Source organism: Carlito syrichta, unplaced genomic scaffold, assembly GCF_000164805.1.
Source record: "Carlito syrichta isolate Samal-C Ts95f unplaced genomic scaffold, Tarsius_syrichta-2.0.1 Scaffold315662, whole genome shotgun sequence".
Taxonomy (NCBI): Eukaryota; Metazoa; Chordata; class Mammalia; order Primates; family Tarsiidae; genus Carlito; species Carlito syrichta.
Genome location: NW_007259758.1, coordinates 207,592 through 219,341, shown reverse-complemented (window position 1 = coordinate 219,341; position 11,750 = coordinate 207,592). Strand labels below are relative to the sequence as shown.

Sequence of the window (11,750 nt, the reverse complement as noted above, 5' to 3'; positions counted from 1 at the left end):
TTACAGAGTTGTTCCTGTTTATTTGTTGTCTTTCTTTGGGTTTTGGAGTTGGTTCATGTGTGTTTTTAATCTTTTGCCTGTACTCTTGTGAAGAATGCTGTTGTCTTTTTTCTTTTTCTTCTGTGTTCAGTACTTTCTTAAGTGTTTCTTGTAGAGGTGGTCTGGTGGCAGCGTAGGTTCTTAGGGATTGGATGTCTGGAAAAGATTTCGATTTTCCCTCACTAATGAAGCTTAGTTTGGCTGGGTAGGTTATTCTTGGTTGAAATTGTTTCTCTTTTAGAACTTTAAAGATAGGGCTCCAGGCTCTCCTGGCCTGAAGGGTTTCTGTGGATAAATCTGCTGCTATTCTAATTGGTTTTCCCTGGTAGTAGTCTGGCCTTTTTCTCTTGCTGCGTTTAGGATTTTTCCTTTCATAGCTACTTTGTTTAGGCGAATTATTATGTGTCTGGGAGTTGGTCTTCTCATTTGTTGTCTTGCAGGGGTTCTCTGGATCTCTTGTGTTTGAATTTTTTCATCCTTGATGAGATGAGGGAAGTTTTCTTGAATGATTTCATGAAATGTTTGTTCCAGTGTGGCTTCTGTTTCTCTTTCTGCCTCAGGTAGCCCAATTACTCTTAGGTTTGGTCTCTTGAAGTGATCATTCATCTCTTGCAGGTTTTGTTCTGTCTTTTTGAGCTTCTTTTCTATGCTTTTGACAGTTTGGATTAGTTCTGTGTTTTGGTCTTCGAGCTCTGGAACTAGACAAGGATGCCCACTCTCTCCCCTCTTGTTCAACGTATTGGAAGTCCTGGCTAGAGCAATCAGAGAAGAGGAGGCAATCAGAGGTGTTTGGTCTTGAGATTCTTTCTTCTGCTTGGCTGATTCTGCTTTCCATGCTTATTAGTCTGTTGTTCATTTCCATCACAGTATTCTTTACTGCTGTCATTTCTGACATCAGCTCCTTCCTATTTTCCTCTTGTCTCTCCTCGATTTTTTTAATTCTCTCCATTAATGTCTTGATGTCTGGGTTTGTTGCATGTAACCAGTCATTCTGGGGACTCTTCATTGTCTGTGTTCCAGAATCTGTTTCTCAGTGTCTGATTTCCCAGGGGTCTGTGTAAGACCTATATTCTTCTTTTGGTTTTTCTTTATTTGTGCGGTTTTTCCCCCTCCCTACTTTTTCCTTCCCTCCGCGTCACTGTCTTCTTTAATTCTGTTATTCAGGGGTAAGGGGATTGGTGTTACTTCTGTTTGTTCAATCTCCTATTCTTTATGTATGTCCTCTTACTTTGTTCAATTCTGAAGTTGCACTGTAGGTTGGAGGTGGTCCTTTTTGCAGTTTTGAGATGTACTTAAGGGGAGAGCTGTGATTCAAAATCTGTCTGCAGGTCCTGGTATTCGCTGACAGGCGTGTGGATAATGTGGAACCTACTTCCCACTGCCCTGGAATCTGTCCGTGCAGTGGGGCTATAAGTTTACTCCCTGAAATAAAATGTGGTTAGCAGAGGGGAGAGAATGGAGCAGATAGTGGGTTGAAGAGGGGAGTGGAGAGATAGAGGAGTAAGGGGGGAAACAAACGAGTGTGCCAATAAATAGAGAGAGAGGCCTATACTGAAACAGATAAAAACAATAGACCACAGCTACAGACGAACCAACTCTCATACAAGAAAATAAAAAATAAAAATAGAACATATAGTGATGTTAACATGCAAGCTAACCAACCACCTTGTTAGTGTGCTGTTCCTCTATACAAAGATATGGTTTACAGAGAGAAGAAAGGAGAAGAAAAGGAAAAGGAAAAAAGAAAAAAGGGAATAATACAGTAGGAATAGAATTAAGTCATTAAACTAATAGAATCAATGAAGCACACTCTGAGACATTTCGTTTAAGTTCAATGTCCTTTCAGGTCTGAATTCTAGTTTTCTTTTCAAGCTGGTAAATTAGTTTGCAGTTAGGGTCAGTTCCCCTGATCTGCTGTGAAGGACAGTTCAGATTGACCTTCATTCAGCAGTTTGGTCTATGTCTTTATCAAGCTTGTTTCTCCCGTTTCGGTGTTGTTACCTTGAATCGCCAGCAGGTGGTGCTATCTCAGCTGCTCGCCCCCAAGGGGGTGGGGCTGGACAGGAACAAGATGGCTGCCTGACTCTGAGCAGGCAACAGGAACCCCACGCCCGGCAGGCAGGACAGTCTCGGACGCAGGAGAGGTGGCAGCGATCCCAGCAGATCTTCCCTGAAAGGGTTTGGTGTGGATCTCCTCGGGTCCGGGTGGTGTGATGTGTTACCCGTCACAGAGGCCACGGTGGTGGCGGCGGCGGCGGCAGCGGCGGCGGGGGGAGGGGCTGCAGTGGCAGCGGCGGGACTGTTTTCACTGCAGTAACTGTCCAGTCATTGCGATATCCCAGTGGTGGCAACAGCCGAGCTCTGTCTGAATAGCAGGTTGCGATGCTGGGGTCCCCAGCCCCCTGGGGCCAGAGTCAGAGACCCACTGCAGATCTCCCTTGCAGAGGGCTTCAGACACTGGGTTGCCTCGTCACCATCTTGCCCCTTTCGACAGTTTGTATTTTCATTATATTTGATACATGACAAGCTGCTAAAGAAAAACAAGGGAGTCTGATTTAGTTAAGGTACGTTGAGATAGTAGTGCTTATAGCATTTTGTTAGCCATGGTAAAAATGATAAATAAAACTCGTTAGGGTTTTGAAATAAAAACTCACAATAAAATCTTTATCTTCAAAATCTATCTATCATCTATCTTCCTTACGTCCTCTCTCCTTCTCTTTCTTACTCCTTTTCCTCCCTCCTTTCCAAACATATTATGTTAGGGTCATATGTGGTGTATATATGGTTGTTGAAACTTTGACAGAAAAAAGTGGCACTGAAGGACTTTGCACCTTCTTCAAGAAGTCTGGTCTTAACATGTTTGCTTCATGCTTTTTTCACCAGGCTTTAATAAGACTTTTTTTTTTTAAATGAGAAAACCCAGTTAATGGCTTTTTTAGGGTATTTCTTCCTCAGTGATTGATTTACTTGCATCATTGCCAGTTGGGTGATATTTCTTTGTTTTCTTTTCTATATTGTGATCTCTTCATGCACAAAAATCTGTTACAATTCCAGACATAATTGGAAGCATTTGAACCTGAGTAGCTATTTATAGAGTTAACAGCACAAGACTGACCTAGTTTGTAGATGGCCACATAGTGAAAAGATGACAATTAAATTTAAGCTGTCCTCATAATGGCACTAAATTTACATGATTAGATTTTTTTCCTATGGTAAATCCTCTTTCAGAGTGTTTAGTTTTAAAATTCAGATGATTTAAAATTATTTTAACTAGAGTGGAAAGGAAACCCACAAAACATTCCTTCTGTTTTCCTATAATTTGAGAATAAGTTTTGAGAAAAATTGAGACTTTGCAAACTTAGTTTTAGTTACAAAGTAACTCTTATAAACACAATAAAATTTAACTGCATATGATGGAACAACTGATTGACTTTCGACTGTGAGTAGTCACTATTGAAATACCGCATCTAATCTGCCATCAGGAAAATTCTGGTGAGGACTTTCCATTACTTGGGGTATTTTTAAAGCTAATGATAGGTGTTATTTTCTTCTTTTTAGACTGCCACAAGTTTCAAAATGTACTTAGAAAACTGGAATATTCAGACAGCTACTTGGCTAAAATGGTAAGAAAAACAAAAACGACCTCATTACTCATGGCTCTGTGGTATGTGTAGAGGGGAGTCAGGAGATGAGCAGCAGTCATCTGCCAGCAGTCATGCCATCTGACAGTTTTGTTTTACATTAACAACTATGCCCTGTAAGTAAAAAAGTAGAAATGTTGTGATTTTAAAAGGTCCTATTATAGCACATTCATGTTATCACCTCATGCTGACATACTGTATACCTGAAACTCATTTATTCCTCCATCAATCCCATGAGATGTCAGTAGTCATGATCTCCATCTTACAGATGAGGAAAGTGAGACACAGAGAGATTAAGTAACTTGCCCAAAGTCACCCAGCTAACAAGTGATAGGTATGAGCCCAAATGATCTGTTTCCAGAACTAGATTCTCGACCTCTACACTATGCTGCCTCTGTTGCTCAGCTGTCAAGGAGGGTTAATGTCACATGAAATCACTGATGATTACTGTGTTTCTCCCTGGAATTAAATTCTTCGTGGTACCCCAGATGTTATGCTTTTAAGATGTATATGTTTGTTGATATTTCTCTGTCCTTTTGTTTCCCTATGTGTTTTAAAATTAGAGACATTACTTATTATGGGACTAATAATAATGATATCTTTGAAGCAGTGGGCTCTACCTAGTAAATGTGCATATCATTGCAAGTGCAGGGAGAGTATAAAATTGTTAAGCTTTAAAGCAGATTCCACTGTTTTGATGAACAGCATCTTGCATAGGTCAAAACATCGAGATAAAAGAAGAGATGAAATGTGCAATAATTCCTCTAAGGAAGTTCACGTGATATTTTGTGAAAATCTGAACATGCAGCCTTTGAAATTTTGGCCTTAACCTCATTACTATTAACTAATTTTGTAAATAATTTTAGCATAAACTTCTATTTCTATATATTGAGTAATCCCAATGTGCTAAGAGTCATACAATATCCATTAGGAATTTGTGTTCTAGGATCACTGAACATGTGTGCACAGAAAAAAATGAAAAAAATTTAAAAATCATTTTAGAAAATGAAATAGTTTATTTGTACAAAAATATACAAAGAGTAAGAATCATATACTTAAGTACCTACCCTTCATTTCAAAAAGAAAGGATACAAATGGGGTTGTCAGTCTTGTGTTTATCTTCCCAAATGCACTTTCTTGCTATGGAGAAAAAGCCATACTCCTTATTTTAGTTTTCACTTAGTTACTTTTGAAAACTCATACAGTGCTACATTGCTGTTAACTTTGAACGCTTATTTTATTTGGGTTCTCTCATTTAGTAAACCAGGTGGGGCTTCCTTGGAGTGCCATTAACAACTTGTAGACTGAGTTTCGGGGAAAGCCCTTATCACTTTATTTATTTATTTATTTTGAGTTGGAGTCTCACTCTGTCGCCCAGACTGGAGTGCAGTGGCCGCTCCCGGCCACTGCAGCCTCGACCTGCTGGGCTCCTGTGATCCTTCCGCCTCAGCCTTCCTAGTAGCCGGAATTACAGGCGTGCGCTACCACGCCCAGCTGAGTTTTTGATTTACTGTAGAGATGAGGTCTCGCTGCCCAGGCGGGTCTCGAACCCGCGGGCTCAGGCAATCCACTCACCTCAGCCTCCCAAAGGCGCGGGATTACAGGCTGAGCCACCGAGCCCGGCTACTTTATTTTTAATAAATAGTCAAAAAGCCAAAGATCTCCACAGTATTTGCTGACATATTCTAGATTCTCACAATATCAGTCCAATGGACACAGTGAGACCTGAAGAGGCATATAACTGGCACTTTGATTTTGTCCTGACGTCATTACCAAGATAAATGAGAAATGGGATAGGGTGTTGATTAGTTAGATGGCATGAGGGCTGGTTAGAAAAGAAAATCAATTTTGACTAAATGAAGATTTTCATTTCTAAAGATCCTTATTCCAAAATTTGTAATGCCTTTGACACTTGCTTAAGTACCCCCTAGTAGAATAGGCCATTGGCAGAACAAGACAGGAACCCTTGCTGGGTAGAAAGTGATCACTCGGACCTTTAGTAGATATAGTGTGGCGGGGTCCAGACCATGTAATCTAAAGAGGTTAAAATTTATAGCATCTTCTTAAAAGACTGAGCTGTGAATTGCCTGTCTGATAGTGCTCAAAGAAACCAGAGCATCTCAAGCTGCTTGGATTGCATTGCAAGTTCCCTGAAGGGAGTTAGACAGGCGTCCCATCAGTAACTCATGATTTTTGTGTGATCTGATCCAAAAAGAAACAGTTGTAGCTAGAAGTTTGCAGTATGTTTTACCTGTAGCTTGTTTTTTCCTCTCTTCACAGTGTGTGCTATGAGCGGGTTCCCTGGTACCCCACGGTGCTAACCTTCATCCTGTCTGCTTTGTGGCATGGAGTCTACCCAGGATACTATTTTACCTTCTTAACTGGAATCTTTGTCACATTAGCAGCTAGAGCGGTAAGCTTCCTTTAGGTGTAGGGTCCTTTCCTTGGTAATCTGATACCTGCATGTTTGTTATCTCTTGGGTCCTAGCAGAAGTTGGGCTGAGCATGAAGGTGGGAATGATGTTTTGAAAAATCAAACAAAGTGCAAAAGTCTTCTCATTAGAGAAGTACTTCAACATGTAGGAATGTTTTACACTTTGGCTAACCATTTTATTTTTGTATTATTTACAGTGGGTGTTTGTAAAACAAAAGGAATTTTAGGAACAATGTCTAGTACCCCAAGACATTTTTAACCATTAAAGGCTGTGAACATATACAGTCTACTCATTATAGATGATGTTATTTGATTTTCATATTTTATTTAATTTCAACCTTTGATTGTGATTGTGACTTTTCTTATTTCATATGTTGAGAGATTTTAATGACATTTGTTGAAGTGGATTTTGGATATGAATTCAGGAGCCCCAGCATAGCAATCCCCTCATCCTTTAATTCACTTATTCTGTGACTATTTCAGAAGCCCTGCTATGTGCTAGTCAGTGTTCTAGATGCTGGTCTTTACTAAGACAAGAGTCCTTGCCCTAAAGAATTTCTATTTTAGTTAGACGAAAGTGTGTTGGAATATATATGTGAGCAAAGTAGATTACTATTCATGCTGATTAGTACACTTTTAAAATTAAGTGCATATAGAGTATATTTGTGCATAGAAAACAGGGAAGGCATTTTCTTTTCTCCCATTCATATACCTTTCAGATTATAAAAGAAAACTAAAGAACAAATGGTCAGGACAAACTAAGAAATAAAGATCAGAATGTTGTTTGTTAATATCTCTGGAATATCATTCCTTAAAATGTTTTTAGTTCTATGATAGGTCTCAACTGGCATAAAAGCTTTGATTTATGTAGAGCCTTTCTTTAGGATGACCTGGAAACATTTTTCACAAATAAATTAGGTAGGGATTGGAGAGGAAGGGTTCATAGAAAAGTGTTTTCATTTTTTTTTCTGGAAGGAGAATGAATTTCAACAGTCACGAAGTGTCTTAGGCCTCTGGAAGTTAACCAAATAAAATCTCTTAGTGATATCCAGCACTGCCCAGTGGATGAACCATGGGTCTCGTCCTGATAAACTTAGGGCTAAGGAGAGGAGTTTGTAGCTTGCCTTGGGGCACTGAAGCCTTTCCTGCTTTGGGGCTGACCAGGCTATCAGCCAATCATTGTTTCCAACTCTGCCTTTGATTCTCAAATCTGGAAATTAGGTGTCTTTGGAGACAAGTCTAGACATATTTGTCAAAAGAACTGCACATGAGTATATCCTTTGTGCCAACATTTTCTGTTTAAAATAATTGTTTCTTTTTCTAAGTCTCAGTTTCCTTCTCTGCATATTGGGAATAACGATGGTTTCATGAAAGGCTTGTTGGGAGAATCAACAGAGATGATTCGTGTTAACGTATTAGCATAGACTTGTCACACAGTAAGCACTAAGTAAACAGTAGCTGCTTTTTAAATTGACAATAGTAATATTATTTGTGTTTTCATGGCCCAAAGAAAGTACCTAGGAAGCATGGAAGAGATTTATTTAGCAAGGGTATGATCATAGAATTGTTTATTATAGCAAAATGGGTGATGGGAAGACAAGCTAACTTTTTCATAATTAACTTTAAATTATATTGGAGATTACTACCTACTGACATGAAGAAAATATCATGAAATATTACTAAATGAAAAAAGTTAGAAAACTATATTGGTGCCATTAAGAATATAAATGTGGCCGGGCTTGGTGGCTCAGCCTATAATCCCAGTGCTTTGGGAGGCCTAAGTGAGTGGATTGCCTGAGCCTGCGGGTTCGAGACCTGCCTCGGTAACTTGGCGAGACCTCATCTCTACAATAGATTAAAAAAAATTAGCCGGACGTGGTAGTGCGCACCTGTAGTTCCAGCTACTTAGAAGGCTGAGCCGGAAGGATTGCCAGAGCCCAGCAAGTCGAGGCTGCAGTGGCCGGGAGCGGTCACTGCACTCCAGTCTGGGTGACAGAGTGAGACTCCAACTCAAAAAAAAAAAAAAAAGAATATAAATGTGCCATCCCACAGACTGGAAAAAATATTTGCCAACTGTATGTCTGACAAAGGTCTAACATCCAGGATCTACAGGGAACTCAAACATGCTGAAAAAAAAAAGAGCCCCATTACAAAGTGGGTAAAATATATGAATAGACACTTCTCAAAAGAAGACATATGAGCAGCCAACAGATACATGAAAAATGCTCAGCCTCACTAGTCATCAAAAAAAATGCAAATTAAAGCTACACTGAGATACCACCTAACTCCAGTAAGGATGGCCATTGTCAATAACTCAAAAAACAACAGATGCTGGAGAGGATGCAGTGAAAAGGGAACCCTTACACTCTGTTGGTGGGAGTGTAAACTAGTATAGCCTCTGTGGAAAATAGTGTGGCGATTCCTAAAAGATCTAAAAATTGACCTTTCATATGACCCCGCAACCCCCTACTGGGAATATACCTGGAAGAACTCAAATCACTCTATGAAAAAGATACCTGCACACGTATGTTTATCATTAACATTGTTCACAGTAGTAAGAACATGGAACCAAACGTGCTGCCCGTCAAAAGAGAACTGAATTTAAAAAATGTGGTATATATACATGATGAACTATTATGCAGCCATAAAGAAGGACAAAATCATGAACTTCACAGTAACCTGGATAGACTTAGAGTCTATAATACTGAGTGATCTTTCACAGAAACAAAGAACTGAGTATCACATGTTCTCACTCATAAGTGGATCTTGAACAATTATCATAATACCATAAGAAAAGGATTGGCAGTAGCAGGAAACTGCAGGGAGTGTGGCGGGAAAGCGGGATTGACAGTAGTGGGAATCTGCCTGGGGAAGGGGGGCATACCTCATCAACAAGGGTACCTGCATAATGACCATTTGTATACCTAACCCTGAATTGTACTCCATATCTTTAAAATAAAAAAAATTAAAAGTTTAAAAAACAACAGGAACAAAAATAAATGTGGCATGTTCCCTCAGGCAGTCCAAGGATGAGAATGCCATTCCCTTAAGTGGAACCTGAAAGAAATCCTGTAAAAAATAAAAATGTATATCCAGGAAACTCAAATCTTATATTCACGTTCTCACCTGTATTTCAACCATGATTTTTTAAAAAAAGAATATAAATGTGGATACATATGAATAGAAAAAGTTTGCAAGGCTCTGTGCTGAGTTTTTAAATGATGTTTTTTTGGAAGTGTTAAAAAAGAAAACATTATTTTGTTTGTTTCATTATTTGATGATTTTTCTATAGTGAACATGTATTTTTTTAAAATAAGAAAATCCTTGAGGCATTTGTAGTTGAAAATAGAACTCAGATGTTGGTTATTTGCTGTAGCCTGTGTTCCTGTGGCATAGTACCTGCATGCACAGAGTAAAAGTTGTTTTGTTTTTCATCCCCTTCTCCTTATTCTTGCCTGCCTTGATTTCCAGGTAAGGAGCAACTACAGACATTACTTCCTTTCTTCAAAAGCACTCAAAGTTGTTTATGATGCAGTCACCTGGGTTGTCACTCAGCTGGCTGTCTCTTACACAGTGGCTCCCTTTGTTATGTTGGCAGTGGAACCAACCATCAGCTTGTACAAGTAAGTTTTCATTGCTCTCACTTGCCATCCAGTGTACTTACCTGCTTACTCTGTGCTTGACTTAGGAATCAGTAAATTGAATGAAGCAGTTCTAAGAATTTCCAAATGGGAATTCAATGGAAAAATTGCCTATAGACATTTTAAGAGAAAATGGCTGTCCTGGAGACACCAACATATCATTCCGATACATATGGGTAAATTTGACAGGCATCCCTTAAGCCAGCAGTCCCCAATCTTTTTGGCATCAGGGCCTGGTTTCATCTATTATAATTACATTATAATATATTATGAAATAATTACACAACTCACCATAAAAAGAGGAGTAGACGGAAGTGGTAAATAAAATAACAGGTAGGCCCCATGCAGACTAAAATAAGTGTCGGATTCTGACTTAAAGCCTGCATATGCAGCTGTACAATTGAAGTACATCAGCTCACTTGCCACTCACTGATAGGGTTTTTGTATGAGTCTGCAAGCAATGGATTTATCATGGTCTCTGTGCTGTCGAACCTCACTGCTCATGTTAATCTGTATTTGCAGCCACTCCCCATCAATGAAAAACTAATGTCACTGCTGATCCAACAGGAGGCAAAGCTCAGATGGTAATGCAAACAATGGGAAGTCGCTGTAAATACAGATGAAGCTTTACTCACTTGCCTACTGCTCAGCTTCTGCTGTGCAGTCACCTGGTTCCTAACAGGCCACAGACCCTACCAGGACTGGGGACTCCTGTCTTAAGCTATTCAAAATATAAAGAAGAGGTGCTCATGCAGTACATTTTGAAGGGATGGACCTGGATTAAAAACTTAGAGAGTGAATTTGCTGCCCTTGGCTCTTTTCCTGGGAGGGAAGCTATGTTCGAAATGGACATTGTGAGAACAGGACAGAAAGAGGGGACAGGAAGCTGGGGTGCTGTGGAGGCGGGAATTACCTGATCGAGTAGTCTATAGAGAGCTCCTGTGTGCTCTTAACTGACATGATGAACCTGACGGGTGTGCGAGGGGGATTTGTGCTGTCAGTTGCACATGGTAGAGGGGAGTGTATGGAATTTAGGGCGGAGGAGGAGGCTTGCACCAGAAACCAGCCCCTAAATTCAAATACCTGTGTTCCAAGTGAACTGCAAAATGAACTTAGAATGGCTTACTTTTATTGTTTAACTCTTATGTTTGATTAGTTGTATTTCTCCACTCTTGTGAAGTGGTTGAGCACATGAACTAATTGTGTGACCTCTGGCAAGTTATTAACCTGTTTTACCTGTGTTTTTCCAAGTGTAAAATGAGGCTAATAATAAAATTCACCTCCAAGTGTCATTATGAGTACTGGATGTTAGAATTGAATGAGGTAAATGTACAGAAGGCTTAGGCCAGTACCTGGCATATTTTTTCTTTTAAAGAAATACTAACTTGTGGTATTTAATGAGTTGCACAGGCCTTTCTAGCTTGACTTTGGAACACAGAAGGGTTCTAAAAAGTGATATAGAAATAAACAATGCAAATGTACCCTATTTATAAGTGGAGATTCCTAGAAGTTGATGGGCTGGTTGTATCTGTACAACACTCATCAATAAAGTCTGTTCTGCTACGGTGTATATTTCTATAAACAGTAGGTGATAAGTTATTTCCATATAACATGGAAGTTGTTGGTTTATATACACATTTTTGTAGTCAGGGGGTGCCAGAAAAATGGAAAGAGAATTAAAATCCTCAGTTAAAAAAGAAGCCCTCAGTTCAGCAACTGCAGAGAGAGGAGCCATTTCGGCCCTATATGAGTAAAATGGAATCGAGCACCCCTTCACTGGGGCTCTCTCCTTAGAGAGGCAAGCCCCCAAGCTGGCATTTTCTAACTCTTAACTGCTGTGCCTCCTTGTGCCCACCCTAGGCAGCCCCACGTGCTCCTCCCTGCTTCACTCTGGTTCCTACTGTGTCAAGCCCACCTTTGCCCTCTTTTACCTTCTGCATTTTTTTTTGAGTTGGAGTCTCACTCTGTCACCCAGACTGGAGTGCAGTGGCCGCT

The 11,750-nt window shown here is 39.8% G+C and overlaps 1 protein-coding gene across 1 annotated transcript in view; it reads left to right on the top strand.

The window, feature by feature from the left end:
* Nucleotides 1–3,597: 3,597 nt before the first annotated feature.
* LOC103275738 (lysophospholipid acyltransferase 1-like) overlaps nucleotides 3,598–11,750 on the top strand; it is a gene marked incomplete at its 5' end in the record, with an annotated part of 16,067 nt that continues 7,914 nt past the window's right edge. The window contains 3 exons of the mRNA XM_008073142.1: nucleotides 3,598–3,662; nucleotides 5,961–6,093; nucleotides 9,586–9,737. Coding sequence (XP_008071333.1) covers nucleotides 3,598–3,662; nucleotides 5,961–6,093; nucleotides 9,586–9,737 — 350 coding nt within the window. The remainder of the gene's footprint in view (nucleotides 3,663–5,960; nucleotides 6,094–9,585; nucleotides 9,738–11,750) is intronic.